We start from the raw sequence: 17141 nt of genomic DNA on the forward strand, positions 1-17141 counted from the left end.
TTTGTTTCGAGTGTGTATGCGTGTGCGTGCTTGTTTGGTTTGTGCCACATCCGGACACACTGTTTACAAGCCTCTCTAAACAGGGGAAGCCCACTGGAACAAAAAGGGCCAGTAAAATTGATTATGTGGAATAATAAACACACAACTCTGCACTTTGTCAGCTGAAAGCTTTTTTGGTTCGCCTCTTATTTGACGGCAAAGATCAGGCTCAATATTTAACATCCACTTCTCCAACTTAGACTAAACGGCCTAAATGATTTACTCGGTAATTGCGCAAAGTGATCCGGCTAACACACTTCAGTCCTCCAAAGCTAAATAACTTACTACGCCGAGTCCAAACGAGGAAGAAAAACGGCGGCGAAAATGAGCAGAGTTTTGTGTGTTTCACATAAATCCTGCAGTAGAAGACTAAATGGGCCAAACACTGCTGAATGCTCGCTGATGTTTACAGCGGCAGCCTTGCCTTATAAAGCGCTTTTCCCAACTCGTCTGTCCTTTTAAAGACGCTTCAGGAATTTCAGGACAGGTCACATAAATATCAGTCGGATCAGCATGTGAAGTTTATTTGAGGCCTCTGTTTATAAAATCCGGAAATGTGCTGCTTGTACTCCTTAACCCCGGCACTTACCTTTACCCAGTGACAGCTGTGTGTGTGTGTGTGTATGTGTGTGTGTGCGTGTATGCCTGCACACGTTTTCCGCATGTTTGGAGTGTGTTAGCACGTGTATTTGTCTTTGTCATCTCTGTGTGTTTGTGTGTGTGTGTGCACTTTAAGAGCACATATTATTGCGGTGTTTCAGCTCCGGGAACAGATGTTGGGTATTGTAAATACAGGTGCAAAGAGTGTTCCGGAAGCCCCGGCGAGTAATGAAAACGTTCCTGCAGTTTTGTAATGGTGTAATGCCCAAAGTATTTCACAATTCATCTGAGGACAGCGTCGCAGGAGAGCTCGCGTCCTGATTTTGTGGGTGTTTCGATGCAGCGCTATACACAATGCAACACAACGCTACACACACAGTCCTGATTCTTCCCTGTTGAAATGTGGAATGCACTGTTGAAGTGCAGATGGACTTCTTTTGACACACCTTCCTGGACTCTGCGGGGTGATGATCTGCTGTCTCTGACAATGGAGCTCTGTGAGGTTTTTCCCTTTTGAAGTCTTCTACTGGAACCTACTGTACACTTCCTACCTTTTCTTCCTCCCTGGAAGTTGAGAACGAGTCTCAGACATTGCATTGAGTTTACTTGCAGTTGCATGAATGAAACTACATTGTACAGCTGCACAGTGCACATAAGTGTCCTATAGTGTTTTGTATACCCATGAGGAGCTTTAGTGTGGTTTATAGCCTGACTGATACTGGATTTTTGAGGTCAATATCAGGGTTTGAGAGTTTAACGAAGTTTGATCATTATGCATCTGCAATTTATTTTTTTCAACATAAGCACATCAACAAATATATTTAAATAATCCATCCATCCATTATTCATCTGGAGCCGATCCCAGCTGACATTGGACATTCACACCTACGGGCAATTTAGAGTCAACAATTAACCTAACCTGCATGTCTTTGGACGGCGGGAGAAATCCAGAGACAGCGGAGAAAAACCCACGCTAACACGCAAACTCCACACAGGACGGTCGCAAGCCGGGTTTGAACCGGCGACCCTCTTGCTGTGAGGCGGGTTTGGATCATTATGCATCTGCAATTTTTTTGTTTTGGAGTGCCGCTCATATATTTTTCAATAATCCCTTAAATTAGTTGTCTTTAAGAATGGTGGACAAACTAATGTAGATAAATCTTATATGGATATCTCATATTTTTTCTACTGCAATTTCATGTTACCTATCCGCTGACATACATGCCGATACCTGGATATCTGTGATATGCTAACATTGGCTGATATATGTCAGGCCAACTTATTATCTAGGCTCTATTGTAGACCTGTTGTGACTGGAAGGCTTGGACAGGATTTCGACGGCCTCTTTTCAACCCCAGCATGATCAAAAGCAGCTTTTTGGCGCACTGGAGAAATGCTGCTGAAGTGGTGGCAAACCAACCTTTTTTTACCCCTAACCAGCAAAGGATGCTCTTGCATTGCTGGTGCATACTGATATATCATTCACTAAAACTGCTGTCTGCTGCACCTTCTTTTGTTTCCCAGTTTTTGGTCAACCTTGTTCCCGATCCTAAGGATTAGTTTGGGACATCCCTAGTGTACAGTATGTGCTCCCTCTGTTGTGGTGACGAGCGCACATGTATCCAGATGGGTCAGACATGGGTATTAATGAATATCAAAGGCTCAGTAATTACTGGCGCAGGTGCTCATGATTTCCGGTGTGCACAACTATGACCGTACAAACATACAGCTCCAAGTCATTCTCCCAGTCTTGGTCACTGATAGATGTTGATTTATGGATCATTTGATGCTTGTTGGAACTTCATCTAAATATTGGCTGCATCAAAGTCTGTAGGAATATTTGAAGGTACTTGTGGTGCCATCACAAGTTTGAATATCTCTGGGTATAATGTTTTGTATTCAGGGGTTTGATTGTTTAGTACAGGGGGCCAATTTGGTGTGAGGGTCAGCGGAGGTGACCTCCAAAGAGGAGGCCTTGATTTCCCACATAATTAAGACCATCCTTGTTGAAAAACCACAAATAACCGTTCTCCTCTCTTCTCCCCGGCCAGTTTCAACTCTATGAAATGAGTTCTTCCTTCTCTTCCATACCTAGTTTAGGCCCTGGTGTGATGTTTTGCAAATGTGCATTCTTGTACATTTAGGGGGCCCCTTTTTCTCTCAATTCCCTCTAGATCTCTGGCAAATTTGAAGCATTCTGGAAAGACGGAGTGCAAAAAAAGTAGAAGAAGAAAATGAGTCCACATAAGGTTCAGATTAAATTGTGTTGTGTTGCCTCTTTTTTTCCCTCCTCCCTTCCCATCGGATGTTTTCATAACTAAACCAAATGTGTGCTTGGAGTCAGCCAAGAGCAGTCAGGAGAGAGAGAATCCCTGAAGCAAAATGTTAAAGTCACATCGTTGAATCAAGTTTCCGCTGCCCTCCGGGTGTCCAGGCTGCACTCAGAGCTCTGCGGCTTATGAACCCCATTTCCCCTCCGGTCGGGCTGTTTCTCTACGAGGCTTTTCATTACTGCTGGAAAAGTGCTAGATTCACTCTAGACAGTTAGATGATTCTTGGTGAAACTTTTATTAAACATTTGTCAGCTGCTTTTTTCAGTCCCCAGGGCTTGTGTGCAGCCATACTATTGACTAGAGCCTTTAAACTATAGCTGTCAGTCTGCACTTAGTGCTATAAACTATCATGTAACTTTAGGTGCTGGGTTGAGGATTAAAATCTAGAAATAAAACTTTTTGCAGAAATGTAGAGTCTGCAAGACCTCCACATTTGTCATGGAAAAAAGCCAAAAAAGTTTTTTACTCTAATAAAGCATAATATTTCGACGCTGCAAAAGACCTATCAAAGCTTTTTCTAAATTAGTTGCATATGTTCTAAATGCAGCAGATTAGACTGTTGTCAGGCTATTAATAGGCTTTATCAGTCGCTATAATCGCAACAATGTGTAGTTGTCTTTGTGTTCATAGTTATTTTAACCCAAAACACAATGTTTTCCCTAAACCTAAAGAAGTTGTAGTTTTTTTTTGCCTAAACCTAAAGAAGTTGTAATTTTATTGCCTAAATCTAAAGAATTTTCTTAAAAAAATATTAAAGACATGGTTCTTCTTGTGTGTAGCTGTGTTTACTATATTGTCTACCTAAGTATACATCTATGGATTCTCTTTACGGGACCCTGAACATAACATTTCACATTATGTGTGCTTTTGTTCTCAATGTAAAAATGAGTAATTCTCTATAAAAGCTTAAGACTGGATAAGCATGCTGGAGGTTTATCCCCTTGTGGGTCTTCTTTATGATCAGAATGCAGCTGTCTCTCGGGTTTTCTCCCCTGTCCCATCATCCTCTCAGCCCTGAAGGAGGCTGAGGCCCTCCACCTTCACAGGGCAGGCAGCTGATGGTTTGGGGTTAGTGCATATGGTGTTGTGGCTGGTGCTCCTCATCTCCCTCCTCGCCCCAGCTTCCTTCCACATCCTGTCTTGTCTTGCTTTGTCCCCTCCGCTCGGACCAGATGTTTTTGTGCAGTATCGAGCAGCGCTGGTCTGAAGCTTTAACGCAGATGAAGAGCTGAAGCAGCAGCCAGGTGGAATGATGGGATGTTTGGACCTCTGGGGATCGAGAGCAAGAAGGAGGGGTGGGTGGACGGGGATAGAGAGTGAAAGAGCTAGAAAGAGACATCATACACCGGGCGGCCGGGACTGGGGAACACATTGACCTCAGCTTGGCGTGCTCACAGAAGACAAACCTGCTTGCATTGATTGTGTTTCTCCTTCTCCTCTTCTTCTCCGTCGGCCTGTCCGTCCCTCGCCTAGTCGGACGGGTCCTGGAAAATATAAACAGGATGCAGTCTTGTCTGATCGTAAATCCCCTCTCGTCTGCTCCCTGGCCTCCAGCCCTGGACCACGTCCGTTCTCCTCCAGCCCTCGCCACCCCAACTCCTGCCCAGATCCCCCCCCTTTAGCTTAGAAGAGGAAGCCAAAAGTTTCTGTGTGTGCGTCCGTGTGATGTGTGCACATGTGCATCGGGAATGGTTGTGTGTCTAATATGCTGTTACCCAACACTGGGGTTGGAAACGCGGTTGTGGGCTGGTTTTGTAACTACTAATCATTGTCCACATTTAGCATGTAATTCACTCAGAGAAGACCTGTCCTCCCACCTGTAGGGGTTAAATCTGCACAGCTGGATGCAAGCTGGATGCACACATGGCGGTTGCTGCATTGTCGTAGCTCTACTTTTCTCACACATTTTTCTCGGCCTATTTAGTAATGATTGCGTGCAATATTGCAACCAGCAGGCGCTGTTTTTCTGTAATGTGAATTGGAGGAAATTACAAGCAGAAAAAGACCAATAAGATTGTGCACTTAACTGGTTCTCTCAGGGAAGTTGTAAATGTTTGCATACGGTTGCAGATGGTGACCAGCATATCAGGCTTTTGCTATGATTTTGGAAACTCTTTTTGGGAATGTCACAAACTCTCCTCACAACAGAATTTAAATCTGAATAACATTCTTAGCTGATGACTAGCTGCAGAAAAAAAGGTCCTTAATCAATCTTCATTTCCTCTCTGACAGAGATAAGAACTCAAGTGGTTGTTGAAACAGAAGTCCTATGACAGGAAGGTCATTGGTTTAAATCTTCTGACTGACTTTAAAAGACTGGAAGGAAAAAAAGACATTCCTGCAGCAATGCTGCTTACATAGCTTCTTTTGAGCAAGGCACTTGATTGCAACTGCTTGGCGTCCAACAATAGAAGACCAAGAAGCTTTACCATGCAGATCTCCAGAGACAAAGGGTGAACTGTAGCCGAATACAGTTGGGAAGTCAGAGGAGCTGCTAATTTACGTAAAGGACAATGCCAGTTGAGGTGTCCTTTATCAGGAATTATTTGCTGACGGGGAAGACAGATCCGTCTGATGCGCAGTTGCTTCCATTAATTTAGTCCATTAATTCCTGATTATGGACACCTTGAAGGGCATTATCCCGCTTATACCATGGTCACTTGCCAAAGAAACCAAAATGAACACCGTTAATTTATATTTTCACGTTTTGCAACAAAATCTAAAGTTTTTCATGACCTGATTATTTCAACTTTTTGAGAAATTGTGTTTTTATATCTGTTTGTTTTTTCACATTCTCACATTGGCATGGTGGATGGCTCTGGATACAACAATACCTATGAACCTACAGTAATGTCTACTTCACACTACACAAGTTTAGCCTTGATTTTCCACTCGCCGACAGTTTTTGGAGCGCCCCGACAAAAACCCAGGATCAGATGCAAATCTGCGTTGGCTCGGCGCTCTCAAATCGGCACTCAAACACTATGTGTGAACTGTTCCAAGCCGTTAGTTGAGAGGCTTGCTGATGCATCGCAGACGCATCCCAAACATATTCCAAACGCATCCCAAAGCTTCCCAGATATCTAGCAGGCTAAATATCTGGGGAAATACAGCCTATGAGAGTGTAAAACATGGGTTGAGGGGAAATTTGGTGGAGGGGTAACTGTACGCATACAGTTTGGAAACCTCATGAGGTATTCCTCCCGGTGAAAGAACTTGTAGTTTGTGACTCCTTGTCGCCGGTCAGTCATGTACTGTGGAAACCACAATGACTTGAAGACTCCCGATTACAAGACAGCAAGTTGTGTAGTGTGAACACTGCAGCGATCTGACGACTTTGGAAGTCGTGTAGAACTTGGCTTATCCTCACAACAATTGCTATGGAGAAGAAACTAGTTCAGCAAATCAGAGCTGTAACAAACGCAGAACGCTATGTAATTGGAAACATAACACTTTGCTGTATTCGTCCAATATTTACCCATAATCTAAAAGTGAACTTCTTTAAACAGCTGAATGTTTCCACAAAGCATAACCTTTAGCTTTAGCAGGTAACATCATTTTAAGCAAAGTGATTGGAGGTTTTGTTGTTGACTTCTCGCCGTACTGTTCTATTCACACAGGCTTGTGACTTTTGATCAAATAATCACATATTCTGACACAGCTGCTCATCTTTTGTACAGATGATTCAACCAGGAGAGTTTCATGTCCATCAAAGCCTTGGAAGTGCTCCAACTGGCAGTTACCTAACTATGCAGAACATGAATAGGACTTTTACTTTTGGAACACTGGATGCCTGGAATACACTTAACAGCTTTATAAGCACGAAGCAGGAAGAGCGTGCATGTTTAATTACCTTTCCTGTGAATGAATACAATCTTTTTTGTGACTTCTGCTTTAGAAATATGTGTTGTATTTCCGTACTCACTCATCACTTCCACATTTTGCAGAGTCTGTGCCCAGATCTTTCTCCTTCACATCAATCTGCTCTGGCCTCTTTTGCAAGGCGAAACAAAGGCGTGTTCGTGATATTGACACATCAATGTTTGTTTTGCTGTCTTCTTTTTGTTCAAATGCTGAGGGGTATTCAAACCTTAAGTGCTTCAATTACACTTCCCTTCCCTTTGGCCTACTCTCTTTTCTCCCCAATAATGCAGGCCCAATTATTTCCGCGGTCAAAAGAGGAATTAGTGTTCATTTTGAGATTTACATTCGCTAGGCGTGTATCATCCCAGCGTGTACGAGCCTGAATGTTTTGAGTAAAAAGTTGGACTGGTTTCATGCAATGAAAACCTTAAAGCCACAACAACACTAGCATTGCTTCTTTAGGCAAACAAACAGTAGTTTCAAATCCCTATTTATTCTCCAAATTACAGACTTTTATTTTCTAAATGATTCACCCTTTCTATTGTAACATGTGGACCTGAATTTACCCAAAACTTGACTCTTTTCCATCTCTTTAAGCCGTGGCATTATTATTATTTTTTTTTTTTTTAGTCTAGCTGAACTGTGTAAACCCTCTTTCTGCAGGTTTGCGTGCACTGAGGCGAGCGCTGGGAAGTTCACACCAACCATCCGACCAGCAGCTGACGGGGAAGGTGACCGTCACTCTGCAGGACCTCCAGTGGGCCATGTCTGTTGTGAAGCCAAGCGCCATGAGGGAGGTCGCCATCGATGTCCCCAAGGTACAGTAACCTCTTTCAATCACCGCGCCCTTTTCTCTCCATCTCCCTCATTCACTCATGAACACACCATCTCTTTCTGTTGTTAGACTAGCTGGAAAGCCAACAACATAGTTTTGTTTTTAAACGCGAGAAACGATGCAAAAATGTCTTTCCTTCGTCCTAATATTGATACTAATGGAACTCGGTGCTTCCTTACTGCATCGAGTTAAGTTGTAGCTTCGGCTGGTTCGTTTGACCAATCATTCAGGCGGCATGCACATTGCAAACTCTGCCCCAATAGTTCCAGGGCCGTCAGAAAGTACTACTTCCGGAGCAGGGACTTTTTTTGCACCAGGAACTATGGCAGAAGAGCTAAATATAATCCCTTGTTCCACTGGTCGGAACACAGGAAAGGTTCCTGAAATGGTTCCTGGTCCTCTGGGAAACATCCTTCTGTGGAAAACAGCAGTGTTAATGAAGGGCTGTCTGCAGTTATTGTAGTCAGGGAATAAAAAGAAAAGACATAAAATTGGAAAATTGATGGCTTCCAGGCCTGACAGATATAATTCTTGAATCTTGCCAAAATGTGTCTGTGTTTTGTGTTAAGTTAGCCAAGAGGCGTTAAAGAAATGCAGCTGGTCAAAAGAAGTCATTAAAGTTTATTAGCACCAGCACAAAGTGCATCATAGTAAAAGACAAAAGCAACAGACACGAAATACAGACTCAATAAGACTATACATGTATAGTATAAATAATGAAACCTAAGTGTAAACAGGTGAGTCTAGAGATGCTTTTCAAAGGTGTACACAGATCTCTGATCCAAAGGGATGGAGTTCCAAGGTTTAGGAGCCACAACCACAAAGTTTCAGCCTGGAGCAAGGTACAGTGAGCCGTGATCAGAAGACCTCTGAGATCTGCTGGTGATAGAAGGCTATGAGCTGACACATGTAAGAGTCCAGGCCGGCCGCGCATGCTTTTAGTACATGTCTGTGAATGTGAGCGTGCCCAACTGGCCAGCTAAAAGCCGCCACTCTGCACTCAAGATTTGTGTTACATAAGACATTTTCGAGGACCTGGTCAAAAGGGGAAGTGAATAGAGAGTTAAAGAGAAGAGAATGAATGATCATCTCCTTCTCAGCTTGAGATGCAATTAAGTTTCGAAATGTTCCTCAGAGAAAAAAAACAAAAAAACTATCTGAGGGCGCTTTCACAAGCCAACATTTTGTCCGTTTTAATCAAACTCTGGTGCGGTTTGTTTGGGCAGTTGTGAACGTACTCTGGTGCAGACCAAAATAACCATTTATAATAACCATTTCCTAGCAAACCCTAGTGAAGTTTGATTATAGTGAGAACATAATCTGACCCAATTGCAGGAAGTGAACCAAAACAGACTGCCTGTGTGGGCATTTGTTGAAATGGACACAGGTAAACGACAGGTTAACGTGAGTGGGAGAGGACTGACCTGGACTTCTGCAGAAGTCCGAAGAAAACATACAGAATGTGCTAAATAAAGTCCGCTAAAATAGTGACGTTTATAAAGTCATTTGAGATAAACTGGAGGAGAAGGGATTTGTGCGCACGGTAGAACAGTGCCAAGTCAAAGTGAAAAAACTCTCAAACCTCTCAGCTAATATTTTTTAAATGATTTGGTCCACTTTAATTTGTGCACTGTAAAACCAAACCAGATTAAATAGAAAACTAACCAAACGTATCAAATTCACTCTGATTCGGACCAGCCAAACCGACCATAGCTTGTGAAAGCACCCTGAGAGGGAAAAAAGAAGAAAAAAACATTTGGTTACATTTCAACCGAGGCTGAGTGCTACATGTCATACACTACTGAGGGGAAAATCATGCAACAAAAAATCGTTAAGAGGCTTGGCTGCCTAAATGATGACATCATCCTTAATGATACAATCTGTATTGGATCCTTTGTTTGTAATCAGCATTAGTTGTGTCTCAGTTGCATTCAACCGTGCAATGGCCCTGCGAGGAAGCAGACTGGTTTACATCACTCAGTCTTCGCTTCATTTGAAGCACAAAACAAATTTCTAACCCAAACAGCGTCGCCGCTTATTACCACAAGAAAAACTCATCAACAGCAGCTCCCTCTCCCTCTAATGTGCATTCAGAAAAATCCCTTAACTGCTCTGTGGACCACTGACCACTGAATCACCAGCACTTAAAAGATGGGGTCAGGCCGAGGAAGAGTGGAAATGACCCCGTGGCTATTTTACCCTCCAATGCAATGAAGATGAATCACTTTGCTCTCAGCGGATGGAGAGAGAAAGAGAGAGAGAGAGGGAGGGGATGGAGGGATGAGAGGACAGTGGTGAGACTCCAGGATGTTTTGGAGTTTGCATGTGCAAGACATAACGGACAGGAAGAGGGCTAACATCATCCTCCACCGGTAATTGAAAGCAGATCGGGTCGCTGACGGTTCCTGCCAGCAACCAAAAAAAGAGAAAGAGGAGAAGAAGAAGAAGAAGAAGAAGAAATGTCCTTCCTATCCCTTCACCCCCACCCGCCTCCCCTCTCCTCTCCTCTCCTCTCTGCAACACTCTGCACTGAGCTCACCCAGAGACGTTCAGTCCTTGCGGCCGGTTCCTGGAAACAAGAGAGAGGAGTGAGTTTGAGTTTGGAATTTTTTATTTTTTTTTTCTATCCCCCTAGCGCAGCTCAGCTGAAAGGCCAGCCGCAGAGCCCCGGACTTGATTATATCCACATGAGTGCAAACATTTGTTTCTAATCCATTTTATATAAGAAACTTCCAGTGGTGCCGGATGAATACACGCCTCGAGTTCCTCAGAAACCTTCTCAGATCACGTATCTAGAGGTTTGAGTTTTGCAGATTACGCCTCTCGATTTATGTTATATTTATATATGAATTGAAAGTTCGTTCTTAATCCTTTGTTTGTTTTGTGACAAGACACTCTTCCTCTTTTTGACATCTTTCCTGTTTACCCAGCATTGCTTTTTTTTTATTTAAAATAATCATCTTCCACTGTGCAGTCTGGCTTTAATATTTTCATTTGGCAGCTGTATAACAAGCCCGTTTATTCCTCCTTTTAAACTTACTCCTCGTCTCCGTTGAGTTTTTTTGTCTGAGAAGTCCCCCACACCCTCCTTTCAACCCCATCAAAGGACCAGAGCCTGAGAGGCCCCTTGTAAAGTTCAGAAAACAACAGTAAAAGATAATAACTGGGTCTCGTACAAAAAGGAAGGGAGGGAAGAAGGGGGGGAAAAACGCAGCACAGCGAGGTGTGAGTCAAAACACTGCCTTCTAATTCCACAGACGCGTCGTTCGTGACAAAAAGCACCTTGCAATTAATGTTACTTTACATTGTTATTTCTTACAATGACTCCGTTAAGTCTGCAGCGACGCAACCAAAAAATGCAACCAAAAGGGGGAAGATGAGACTTTGTAGTGGTGTGTTGCACATCTGCTTCCTCGGCGGAAAGAGGTGATTGGCAGGTCTGTGGATGTTGTTGGTAAACTCAGAGGATAAAGTCCATTTAAACCCCCAAAACCTCTAAATCTGGTTCAGATAGTAGTGTCACTACAGTTTGGCCACAAATGATAAGAATTTGTCTACCGCATTGTCCACCCTTACTTACCACATAAAGACACTTCATATAATATTGGGAAAGCCGTTATGTCACAAATCCTATAAATGTTTACTGAGGTGTGACATGGGACAACTTTTGTACAAGGCCTGTACAGGAAGTACATTATCAGTTGTCTTGCTACTTTAGCTTATTGATTACAGACACAGTCTCACGGCAGTTTGTGAAATAGTCACGAACTTTAATCTATTTGATTCGTGTACGTAGACACAAACTTCCCTTTTGTTTGTGACGCTCAGCACAAATTTCAACAACGTATTTTTCATGCTTTTTTATTTCCGTTCCAGTCTTTTCAAAATAAAACTACTTAGTTAGGTTAGATAAGATCGACTTGGTTAGACTTAGGCAACAAAACTACTTAGTTAGGCTTAGGAAAAGATTGTGGTTTGGGTTAAAACAACACCGAAAGTGTCGTAACTTAAGTATGGAAGTTACGTGACAAATAATATCAACGTTGACTTTTGGTTTCACGGGGGACACGGACATCGATCTCCTGGGTGAAAGCCCTGTATTTTTTAGGAACCAATGAGGTCACTTTAAATGCCTACTGATAATAAACATTGACAGTATCACAGATCAGCAGAATAAGGTTTCTCAGTTGTCATGAAACTATACAAACTTTCAATTACTTTGAGCACTGGAAGAACTCTTGTCCATGTTGAGTTAACTCCATCGGTTGATTGACAACAGTGATACCTTCACTTCACGACATCACCTTTGAAATGGTTTAAGTCCACATTGAATTCAGCCTCTTGCATATCATTGTCCATTAAAATGCTTCCTGCTGTACAGCCACAAAACCTCTTTTTGTATCACCTCTTTTCTGTCTTCTTTTCTTTTCTTCATTCCTCATCCATCACTTTACCTGTCTTTCTCCTGCTCACCTGTTTCCTCCATTTCTCTCTATAAGCCTGTTTTACTGTTGCTTTCATCTCGCTGCACTTTTTATTTCATTTCATCCCTCTCTGGGCCTTCAAATGAGCGTTCTGGTTCGCTCGCCTGCTTCCGGCCTATCTCCTCATCTCTGCAACACTCCTCTCTCTCTCTCCCTTCCTCTCCTCTCCTCCCTCCCCTCCCCTGCATCCGTCCTTTCCCCTCTCTCGCTCGGCGCTGTCCATAAATTGTTCGGTATTTACAGTATGTGGCCAGACGCCAGGTTTCCATTAGGTGCTTCGTTCCCCGGAGACAGCGCCGGTGGCCTGGGATGTGTTACCTCTGGATGGAGAGCAGGAGGAGTGTGAGGGAGGGGGGGGGGAGAGAGAGAGAGAGAGAGAGAGAGAGAGAGGAAGAAGTGAAAAAGAGGAGAAAGGAGAGTGGTAAGCAGTATTTAAGGGAGAGAGATGGCGTGATAGTGAGGGTCAAGTGAGAGAAGAAAGACAGATAAGAAACCAAAAGATGGGGGGAAAGAGAGGAAAGGAAGGCAGAGGAACACTGCATTTACATGCACTGTTGGCTTTCTGCAGTTATCTGATTTGGGCTGCAACTAGGGATTATTTTGATTATTTTTGTCCATGTGACCCATCAACATTCAGAACTAAGTTCAGAACTAAAACATATTTAGTTTGCAATCATTGTTTTGTCTCAAAAATGATTTTGGATACATTTTCTGTGAATCAAATGATTGATTATTCAACAAATCATTTCAGCACTAAACCTGATTTCTACATTAAATACACAAAACCTGGTTTCAGTAATCAGGGGAGGAGTTAGAGAAACTTTCAAGCAAGATTTCTCCTGCTGGTTTCTTGGCCATATATACACATAACCTGGCTTCTAATGGGCATTTTATACATACACGTGCATGACAACAGACAAGGAGTGAATCGCTGTGACAACAGAGAGGTGGGATGAGAGGAAAGATCATCGTAGTAACGTATCCTCCTGTTTTAAAGTCACCAGAATGCAGGAAACAGTCTCTGAAACTCAAATTTGTATGACACCCCACTTTGGTTTTGAAATCCTCCCTTTTTTTAAGGTCTCAAGGTTGTCAAATATGAATATCCAGCTGTTTTTTACATGTGTAGTACTCTCTCTGACAAGTAAACAGACCTCAATGTGTGAAATTACCGGAGTGCTCCTTTAAAATAAGGCATTGTTCAAAATAAGGTCAGGGATGGGGGGAGAAATCTGATTACCAGGCTACTACAGGGCATGTAAACACATTGTATGACTTCCTGTATAACCTGATTTCCCTCAGTATAACCTGGTTTATTCTGTGCATGTAAATGTACTTAAAGAGAGAGAGAGAGACAAAAGGAAAGGAGTGCAGGAGATAAAACGAAAAGATACGGAGAAAGAGAGGTTATGAAGGTAGATCAAAAACAAGATCGAAAGATGTGGGAGGAGGAAGGAAATAATGGATTTGTAATGAAGAACGAGACAGGAAGGATGAGAGAGAGAGAGAGGGTTTTGGATGAGGGCTTCTCTTCTTATCTGCTTTATCTCCTCCGGTTGTCCACTGCCGGACTCTCCTCCCTTCCTCCCTCCTTCCATCTGTCAGACAGACAGCTGTTGGCCGACTCCGTCTGTTGTTGTTCGCTCCGTCCAGAGTCTCCCTGATTCAACCTCGAGTCCACAGTTCCTCCATCTCCTTCCAAATATGCTTTTATATTAGTTCACTTCCCTCCTCTCCTCCCACACATCCCGACCCCGTCACCCGCCTGGAAGAACTTCTGCAATCTACTCGGGCGGTCAGAAAGTTAAAAAGGTCGTCCGTGTGGGTTACATGAGAACATCCGTGACATCAGCGTGCAATCAGAGTTTGTTTGGTCTGTTGCATTTATTGTTGGCGATGTGTTTGTGTTTGAGCTGCCGCAGATTAGAACTGAATGATACTTCAGAAGATCCGGAGTGAGTTAGAGCTGTATATTAGACCGATGTTGATCATTTATTAGTACTTGGCCTCTCATTGTTGTCCACCTCCAGTTTAATACATGTGATGCATTTTGTTTGATTGCATGTTATTGTGTTATTGATTAATACCACTGGACCTGATGCAATCTAATTCAGCATTTTGATCGGATTCCAGACAGGATCTCCATCTTCTTCTTCGACTTCTTCTTGTACTACTACGTCCTCTTTTACTTCTTCCATTACTACTTGTCGTTCTTCTACTTCTGCTTCTTCTTTTTTACTACAAAATCTTCTACTGATACAGCTGTATCTTCTGCTGTCCTGCATCGTCATCATCATCATCTCCTTCTTCTACTACTTCTACCTCTTTGTCATCTTCCTCTTCTTCAACTTCTATTTCTTTGTTGTTGTCGTCTTTGTCTTCTATTTCGTTGTCATCCTCTTCTTCTTCCTCATTATCATTTTTATATTTTAATATTATCAACATGAGAGAGAGGAGGAATGCACACCAGTGTTGGAGAGTTGCTGACCACAGTGAAAATACAAGAGTAAAGGAAAAAATAGTCACACTCGTAATCACGACGCAAAAAAATTATTTAATTTCAAATCGTTGGTAATTTATTTATTAAATATTTTTTTGCATAATGGCTATGAGTGTGATTATTTTCCTTTACACTTGTCTTCTATTATTCATAAGTATTTTAAACCAGTGTATATATCTGCATCATGGTCAAATGCTTATTTTTTAGTACAAACACTATGTGTACTCATCAGCTTAAATCAAACACACTGCTATTAAATTGGCCTTGAAAAACTGATTTGGTTGAATCCTACTGGATGCCACCTCTTATGTTGCATTCATGGAACCTTGAAGTTACATGAAATGCTAAGGTTTATGAGATATTGATTTGTCTGTGTATTTGGAAAACAATTAGCATTTCATCTATTGTATTTTTACATCATGTATAGCTTTTGAATTACATATATTCATTGTATTTAATATCTGTGATTACTGTATATTTTGTATATACCTGTCTCTTTAAGCTATGTCTTTAGCGACTTCTTTTAATGTTGTGTCTCATCTGTTGTATACATTGTTGGGGAGAACGATATTTTGCTTCCATATATGCCGAGTTCTATGGTCGTGACAATAACGAATCTTGAATCTAGCTTGCCACAGCACTGCAACGTAAATGTACATAATAATAATAATAATAATAACAATAAAACATTTCTGTTTTTCAGCTTAAAAAACAAAAAAGTTTCCTGATTTTACCTCGTCTGCTCCTTGCAGGTCCGCTGGTCGGATGTCGGCGGGATGGAGGAGGTGAAGCTGAAACTGAAACAGGCCGTGGAGTGGCCTCTGAGGCACCCTGAAGCCTTCACCCGCATGGGGATCCAGCCACCTAAAGGAGTCCTGCTGTACGGGCCCCCAGGCTGCTCCAAGACCATGATAGCCAAAGCCTTGGCTAATGAAAGTGGACTCAACTTCCTGGCTATTAAAGTAAGTTTTCATCAACGAGTCATAATTCTAAGTCATTTTCTAGGAATGATATCTTTTGTCTTTTTTGTCTTGACAAGATCAAAATCATACTTTATTTTTCTGGTGTGCGATGATGCTGGGAACATTTCACATCATATTCTGGTTGAATGATCTGCCAACACACTGCATTATGACTCAGTGGGAAACAAAGGAATGGAGCTAATCCAAAAACGGGTTTTGTGATGTCCAACATGTTGTGAGCAAGTTTTCAGAAGTGATGATCAGCTTGATGATTAATTGATTCAATCTCATCTCATAGTCGATGCCATTTTAGCTCAACCTTTGTAGGAAACTTAACATAATCGGTGCACATTGCATTGCCAATTCCCCAGACTTTACCAGCAACCATCTAACCAAAGGAAAGTTGTCGAAATGAAAGTGATTTGCAATAAAACACTCTTCTTACCTGTCCTAATAAAGAGCGGTAGAAGATCATTTTGAAGTTCAAAAGTGCTTGCATGTGTATGTTAACGCATGTGTGTCCCTCCCTTTGAATTTTCCTCCACCGAAGAATACACATTCTCCAAAAGAACATACTAACATAGTATTTAATATGAAAAAGATTTAGTATGTCCCAACACATAGTTCTGTAATGGATGGCCAACAGGTGAGTCAATGTACGCAGTATATCGAATGTGCCAAAGTACTAGTGGAGATGTTTCTCTGATGACCTGGAGGCGGTCTGACTGCCCGACTTCCTCTGCAGAAAGCTTCCCTGTCTGACCTTTGACCCCCGTGTTTGTCCCCTCTCATTCATCACCCCATCCTCTCTGCCACCCCCTCTGTCACCCGCTCCTCTGCCCATTCAGGCCCGGTTGACAGAGATTGATTGATCAGCTTGTTGAATTTTTTTGATCGGTAAACATTTCCAAAGCTGTTGCCATGCGAGACAGAAAAGCTTCGACAGAATCCCTCAACCAGCATCATTAAGACACCACAGAGCTTGTTTTTGTTTGTTTTGTTTTATTTTGCTTTATGATGTTGCGGTAGGGACAAAGACTTTGGGTTTTCTTGAAACATAGTTTTTTTCTTAATGCTGCAATTACATCTCAAATTTGCTCTTATCCTGACCAACTTCAGACTGACCTTAAATTTATATGTGCAATTGTAAATCTTAAATAATGGGGAAAGGATGTATATTTGGATAAATGCATTTCAGATATAGCTAAAATTCAAAATGTTTTCACTTCCACTCTAGTGTTGGGGACATTATCGTTGTCGTTTTTTTTGTGTTTGATACCAAGATGATTTGTACTTTAATCTTGTACAGCAGTTTTCGAGTCTTTATGAAAAGGTTAAAAAACATCCTGCCCTTCCTGCTGAAAGCTGCTCTCCAGCATCTGCAATAACAGTATCAGGTTTTTCCAGTGCAGCGGTTGCTTTGACATAGATACGTTATCCAGATTTAAATGTGGATACTTTAAGGCTCAGCCTGTTTCCTCTGTGTGAAAAAGCCCTATTATCATCTTGTCAATTTCAGTTTCC

The 17141-nt window shown here is 42.1% G+C and overlaps 1 protein-coding gene across 1 annotated transcript in view; it reads left to right on the forward strand.

The window, feature by feature from the left end:
* Positions 1-17141, forward strand: part of spata5 (spermatogenesis associated 5) — a 121082-nt gene that overhangs the window by 14699 nt on the left and 89242 nt on the right. Inside the window, exons 11-12 of the mRNA XM_037780222.1 lie at positions 7500-7654; positions 15408-15617. Coding sequence (XP_037636150.1) covers positions 7500-7654; positions 15408-15617 — 365 coding nt within the window. The remainder of the gene's footprint in view (positions 1-7499; positions 7655-15407; positions 15618-17141) is intronic.

The sequence above is a fragment of the Sebastes umbrosus genome, chromosome 9 (assembly GCF_015220745.1).
Source record: "Sebastes umbrosus isolate fSebUmb1 chromosome 9, fSebUmb1.pri, whole genome shotgun sequence".
In the NCBI taxonomy this organism is placed as follows: domain Eukaryota; kingdom Metazoa; phylum Chordata; class Actinopteri; order Perciformes; family Sebastidae; genus Sebastes; species Sebastes umbrosus.